General features: G+C 32.8%; 1 protein-coding gene across 2 annotated transcripts; it reads left to right on the forward strand.

Annotated features, from left to right (window-relative positions):
* Nucleotides 1-344: 344 nt before the first annotated feature.
* On the forward strand, nt 345-6,791 carry LOC108322150 (tRNA-specific adenosine deaminase TAD2). 2 transcript variants are annotated; one of them, XM_052872531.1, is made up of 9 exons: nt 345-438; nt 2,099-2,234; nt 2,825-2,862; nt 4,343-4,409; nt 5,423-5,582; nt 5,675-5,771; nt 6,008-6,108; nt 6,234-6,293; nt 6,403-6,791. In XM_052872531.1, exons 2-8 carry the CDS (start codon nt 2,184-2,186, stop codon nt 6,269-6,271), a joined length of 552 nt encoding a protein of 183 aa, XP_052728491.1. In that variant the 5' UTR covers nt 345-438; nt 2,099-2,183; the 3' UTR covers nt 6,272-6,293; nt 6,403-6,791. The 2 variants fall into 2 exon arrangements, with proteins under 2 accessions (XP_052728491.1, XP_017409632.1); XM_017554143.2 differs by lacking the exon at nt 345-438 and adding an exon at nt 723-1,348.
* Nucleotides 6,792-7,450: the final 659 nt, after the last annotated feature.

A 7,450-nucleotide genomic window follows, 5' to 3' on the forward strand; every position in this document is an offset into this window, starting at 1 on the left:
CTTTGTCTTTCCTCTATCCAAAAGATTTCAATATTAAAATAATTTAAAAGAAAAATATATAATTTTTTTCAAAAAAGATATACTTTTTTTTTCAAAAGATATATATATATATATATATATATATATTAATTAGGTTAATTATCTCAAAAATTAAAAAGTTTTATTAGTAAAAGCTTGGAAAATTTATTTTTAAAGAAAAATTAAAAAATAAAAAATAAAAAAGAAGAGAGAAAAAGAAGAAAAAAAAAGGGATGAGGGTGAAACATTTTTGTTGCACAGTCAAGGTTCAAAAAGAGAAAACAGAAAAAATAGGTTTTATAACAAAAAGAAAGGAGAGAGTACAAGGAGATTCAATTGAGAAAGAAGGATGAGAGCCTCAGCATCCACAGTGGTTTTGTCTCTACTTTCCAAAGTTTACAGAACCAGCGAGTCGGACTGGTATGTTTAGTGTGATTCTGTTTTCTAGCACTTATTCATTCATGTATGCATGTTTTTGTTTTTGAGAAGGATAACGAAAGATTGAGAAGATATTTTTATAACATTTTAACATTATTTATTGGTTTAAAATTACTCTACAATTAATTAATTAATAATAATAATAATAATAATAATAATAATAAAATGGACAAATCATATAATAATACTGATGTTAAAATATTATAAAAAAATATTGTTAAACTATGATTCTCTGTGAAATGTATGTTTTCTTTCGTCTTTGTCCGGTAATTGTTGAACACCCAACAGTCCCATCAGACACCACATTGCCTCTTTCACAACCCCGTCTTTGTTATTCAATACCATACCTAACCAGATTTCTACTCTCCATCACGTATACTGCGCCTTCACCATCTTTTCTAAATTTTTCATCTTATCCAACACGCACCACAAAAACACAACACTACGACACCCCCATCTCAACCCAGTCACAACACCATCATCTTCAATCTGCACAACACTTTCTACATAAACACCACCCATGCTCACCGCACCAAGACCAACACAAACCCAAACATCCCTAATCATTCTTCACGCACACAGTTTTACACATGAAAAAAAGGAGAATGGCGGCGCTAGTGATGATAACGTTGCCCACGCATCCTGTGACACCCACGATAGTTCCGGCGTTTACATCGTGTTGGCCGGCGAAAACTTCGACGGTAACAGCGGGGCCGTGACGGTTCCGAGCGGCGCGGTGAGGTGGAGGCTCGATGGGGGCTGCGGATGCTGGAGTGTGGGGAGGAGAGAAAGGAGTCTTGGGTGTCGAGGAAGATAGTTACCCCTTGATTAAGAAGAAATTAAGGCTGGATTAGTCATTGCCCTCACACACCTCTTTTACGGGATTGGGCCTGTAATATGTTTAGCTCTCTTTACTCATTTTGTTTTTGGACCTTTACATCGCGCACACCCGTGTTTACATGGTGCACCCCCAGCGCAATTACCACTACACTCATTTTCTCGCATACACTTCCATTTTTTAATTCTTCTCACTTTTCTTTTAGGACCTTTATCTTATATTTCTAACACTTGCTTCTTGATACTCCAATTCTTCACATACACTTTTTTTGTTTTCTTAAAAATAATAATATTATTAAAATTTAAAAAATACTTTTCAATTTTTTGTCTTTAGTAGCTCACGTTACCCTCACTTTTCAAATAATTTTAAAATATCATAAGATTAAGAATGTAAAATTTTCAAAAATTAAAAATCAACATCTATTGTAAATGAAAATATTGTCGTATTTATCTTTTTAAAAAGTCATTTTTTGAAGAACTTTTCATATAAATTTTCATTTTAAATGGAAATATATAAGAGTAAGTAAGACTAATAACCCAACAATTAAAAAAAAAAATTTTATTTCTTTTGTATAGTTTCTGTTTTTTTTTTTAAGAAAAAAATAAGTTTTTAAAAATGACAACTTATTTAGTTAAAGAGTCTTTATAGATGGACGATGTAGGATATTAATAATATATTTGGTACACTACATGTAACCAACGTTCAGGCTAAAACTGTTTTATCTTACATAATATATATATTCTCTTTGTGCCGAATAGATACTTTACATCTAAGTCAGTAATCACTCGTTCTCCTCTGTCACAGTTGAGAGAGAAGGTGTGAAGTGAGTGACTAAGCGTTGTGCCTCTCTTTTCTTCTTCCTTCGAATCCCTGTTCTCTGCATTGGCTCATGATGACCTCTCCCGAGACCCTTTCGTTCATGGAGCTAGCCATACATCAGGTAATGCTTTGCGAACATTTTTACACGCACCATTCATTTCTGCAAGTATGCCTCCTGTAGGTAGGGTTGTTTTCTTTTCTGTAGGTGATAAACACCATTCATAATTTTTTCAGAAATTAACTGTATATTCAATAGTTGCTTATGTAGTTTCTTTGCTTATTGATCTTTATGACTCATCAAATTGGAAATGATGGTAGGCAGTTGAGTAATATTTATGTAGCTAGCTTTTTGTGGAACACAGTGTTTGTCTTCTTCATGACAGCAGTTGTTGCGTTCAAACTGACAATTTAAGCCATCTATCTCCCTGACTATGTTGATTATGCTATCCTTACATTCACCATGTAATCTATGCGGAAATGTATATTCTCGCCCTTTTATTATTATTATTATTATTATTATTATTATTTATATGAAGGCGAGCCTTAACACAGCGGTAAGGTTGCATACAGTGACACTCCCTTGTACCTTTTCATAGCGAGGAGCCCTCTAGCATTGTGGAACACTAGTTTTGTCGTTGTTGTTATCATTATTACCATGGCATTAGATTTAACTGTTTTTATTTCTTTTAATTACTCTGGTTTATGTGACAGGCGAGGTTAGCTTTGGATGCTCTTGAAGTGCCTGTTGGGTAAGTTACCTTCACAATTTCATGTTACTTGAATATCATTGGAAGTGTAACTTGTAATTGATAAAGGTGTTGTTAGGATTCGAAAGTGTTAGGCAAGGGTGTTGACCGTCGTTCACATTCATCACTGGTGCTGGTTGATTGCATTAAGACAATGAAATCCATTCTATGGTAATAGGATATTTGGTTAGATAGTTGAAATCAGAAAATATTTTAGTTTTTTTCTCTAATGGCTCAGGAAGAAGAAGAGGGTTATACTGATTTTAATGTTGAAGATGACTGTCCTCCTTGAACCATAAATAAATATAGCTAAAGAAGTGCATAGGAGAGTGTGAGCTAAATGGGTGTCGGTGCTGTGATGACTGTATACGTGGCAAAAAAGGATGTAATAAGAAGTTGCTCAAACTTTTAATTGGATTTTGGAAATGTGAGAAGACTTGCATGACTCCTATTTAAAAGGCAAGGTACTGATTAAACAGAAAGTTAATTATATGCATCAGTTTCTAAAGTCATTTCAAGTCAATACCAATGGGATTTAATGAATCAAAAACAGGTGTAATGACTCTCAACTGAAATTGTTAGGAGGAGTCTCATATTGAGTAGGACAAGCTACTTGATGTGATACTTAAGCTTTAAGGTTTTCCCATTAGTGAATTCGTCTTTTGGGTTGGACTGTCCTCTTGTACTTAAATCCTAGTAGTTGGTGTTTTTATTAAGAGTTGGATTATGAAAAGGGCTACCTACGGGTTGGAATTAGGTGCAAACTGAATACTGATAGGTGATTAAATCCCTTATAGGGATAAAAGGTACCATCGGGTCAATGTTGATAGAATGAAGTCTTCGTGGACATCAGCCCTTAAAGGGGATGTAGTGTAAGGTGCCCACATTGAGTAGGCTAAACTATTTGATTTGATACGTAAACCTTTAGGCTCTCTCACTTAATGGACTACTAATCATTTCGATTGAACTCTCCTCTTGTGCTTTAAGTCCTAACTGGAAACATGCTACGGGATTGGTCAAATCAATCTGTTCTGAGCGGGAATGTTTGAATATCATTGATCTCTTATGCATTGTACCAAATCCAATCCGTTGGACTGCTTTTTGAATTTAGATATGAATGCCCATTTTCATTTGTCTTTTTATTTTGGAGAAAAAATAGGAAAAAAAAATTGAACTATTGGCATCGAACATTGGATTAGCATGTATAGTCAGAGATTAATTTATTTAGTAATAATGGCTTGTTGTTTTCTCCTTTAACATCATAGTAACCTTGAGAACATGGAGCATTTAACATTTTCTTGTAATTCCTGGTATGCTTCCTATCATTTGTTGAGTGTAAAATTGGCTGAAGTAAATCTTTGTTCATTAGTCATCTTGATTGTATTCTGTATTGAATCAATTGGAGAGATTATGTCTATCATTTCATTGGATCATTATTGTTTTGGTTTACTCTTTTTATGTAAACTGCGGTATTTGTTGGCAGATGTGTAATTGTTGAGGATGGCAAGGTAATAGCCACAGGCAGAAACCGAACTACTGAGACACGAAATGTAATTTGATCAATGATCTCTTTTTTGTTTTCATGCATATATTGTCGATCCTTTGGTTTATATTTATCTGTTCCTTTAATAATCTATTTGTTGTTTATAACTGTGGATTACTTTTGAATGTTATGCTTTTCTGCTGAAAACTTAATTAGATTTGGTTTCTGTAAGTTTATTTTTCTTAGATAGCAAGTGAAATTTTAAAATTGTATGGTTCTGAAAGTAGTGAAGAACTCTCATTTGTTATAGCATGACAAAAATGGGAGAGTTAAAATAAGTATTTACTGGGTATTCACTCAACTGTTGTGAATAGTAGCATGAGAACGAAAATTTATACAGAAAAGTGAGAAATATGAAGCTTGGCTCATGTGCATCTGTACATGAATGGCATAATTTCTGTGATTTTAATGCCCAATATTTATTTGCGTGAATGGAAATTTGTAGAGTATATTTATAACAATTGAACACGCTATTAACTTTATAGTTATAAAAAGCATGTACCTAGTGAGAACTGATTTGGCCCTCCTACTCTGGCCTTAAACACAATAAAATATTAATTTCTACTAAGCACACAGTGCACTCTTCAAGTGACAGAAAACATCCAAAATTTGATAATATGTGAGCTTATACATTTGCTTCCAGTGATAATTTGTTCATATTTGCAATTTACGTGTCTTTTTGCAGTCTGCTACTAGTTTTTATTGACTTGGGGGAGTGGTCGCACAACTTGTTAATATTTGTTTTCACTTAGTCCTTCATGGCCCCCTTACCCATATGTGATTCTTAGTTAAGTACTTCTATTTTTAGTCATAAAGAAAAAATATTTGATTGTTCTTGTCAATTTTTTGTTATCAATCAAATAATGGTAAACAAAAAGCTTTCATTTTTTCCTACACAAGTTATTAACAATTATTTATAGTTTCTCACCAAAAGCTTTATGCAATTCTTTATTCATACTTTTCTTTGGGTGTTCTTCATTACTGTAATCGTTTTATCATTCATGCATTTGTTATTATCAGGCTACAAGGCATGCAGAAATGGAAGCTATAGACGTGCTTCTTGGGCAGTGGCAGAAAAATGGACATTCAATGTCTGAAGTTGCTGAAAAATTCTCAAACTGCAGTCTTTATGTTACCTGTGAACCGTGCATAATGTGCGCATCTGCTTTATCAATTTTAGGTATGCTTCTGCTAGTCTTCAGTTGAACAATCCATTACAGTTGCACTCTTTATTTTGTCATTTCTAATTCATTGGTTTGTGTATTATTTCAGGTATAAAGGAGGTATTTTATGGCTGTTCAAATGATAAATTTGGAGGCTGTGGATCGATACTGTCCTTGCATTCAAGTAACACCACACCAGTCAATAAGTATGTCTCTTAACTCAGCACCATCTACGCAAGCCTTGTCTCGATCTATTCTATCATTACTATTACTATTATTATAATTATTCATTATTATTTTGTAGGTGCATGTCATTTACTGTTATTATTTTTACTTTGTCAGGAAAATTATTAATTGTTGTTTATTGTCTATCTTTCTTACATCTGTCTGCTACATCCACTAACGTATGTAAACAAATAATTCTTATTTTTCTTATAAACAGTGAAGTTCCATCAGGAAAGAATTTCAAATGTACTGGAGGTATAATGGCATCAGAAGCTGTCCTTCTCTTTCGAACATTCTATGAGCAAGGAAATCCGAATGGCAAGTTACTTTGGTCCTTTCTCACTAGCACACAAAACCTTCTAAAGCTTTATGATATTGTTGATATGTGGTTCATATAGCCCATGTTAATAAATAATACTTATGCTCTTTCTATTTCTTCTCAGCTCCAAAGCCACACAGGCCTTTAGCACGTCAGACATGAAGTGTAATCTGTATATCACCAGGTTGGTTTCCGTCATTTCTGTGTACAAGGTTGGTTATGTAAAGCTGAAAGTTGTTTGTTACTAATCCATTGGTTTGAATTTCTATTTTGTCTTCTAATATTTGTTACAGTTGCTGATATAGTATCTGTTATGAACTGGGAATCTGCTCTACCAATTACTAGAAAGATGAATCACATTTTGTCATTCTAACTTATTCTTACTGGAGGTTCAAACTAGTTGCAAAATGGAATTGAAGCTATTCATTTTTGTTAAATATTTTTTAGTTTCTGGAAGGTGCAGTGAGTTTCCTTTTTATTGTACACGATATTCGTAGTTATGGTCTAATTGATAAAGGAGATCGAATAGCATAGTAAGAATTACTATTTAAACTTTCTTTTGGGGGATGGGCTCATTCAGCCTATAATATTAAGAGTATACATATATTATTTATCTACCTTACAATTTAACAGTTCTACACAGTAAATATGTACTCCATTATTGTCTTGCTATTGTTTTAGAGTGAGGTTTCTTACATGAATGTAATTGGTATTTTAACAAGAGATTTAATTTTACTTTTAGTTTTAATAAGATTTTTTGGTTATCCGACCAGACTTCATTTATTTCGTGGTTAAGCTAGATTAGTTCGACTCTAAAGACACTGGTAACCGGAAGATATTTTTCCATCTGAAATTATCTTTCAAAACATCCAATCCATAAAATATTAAAAATAAGAAGATATATGGATTTTTATTATATTTGATAAGAGGGGTAATTTAGAGAATACCTCTTTTTTGTGAGAGTACAAGAAAACAAACAGGGAGGGTACAAGAAGAAGCACCCTTAATAATTAATTAGAGTAGCACGTTGATAGATAAGCCTGTTTATAGTTTTGTACCTTCTATTTTTCTTGTCTTCAATAATATTTTATTTTGGTTTTTAATTCAAATTTTATGGTTTATGTTGCTTATTGGCATTTTAAAAGTAATTAGTGTTCATTAAGTCACTGCATCAGCAGGACTCGTGTGTATTCTCTTAATTACGTTTTTTAAATAAAAAAGAATAAATCAACGTGATGAATATAATGTTGTTTTACTTATAAGGATTTGTATTTCTTACTTTTTTTTTCAGTATTCTCTATTTAAAGGTGAAATTCAAAGAAGATAAAAATCAATATGTAT

This window comes from Vigna angularis, chromosome 1 (genome assembly GCF_016808095.1).
Source record: "Vigna angularis cultivar LongXiaoDou No.4 chromosome 1, ASM1680809v1, whole genome shotgun sequence".
Classification (NCBI taxonomy): Eukaryota; Viridiplantae; Streptophyta; class Magnoliopsida; order Fabales; family Fabaceae; genus Vigna; species Vigna angularis.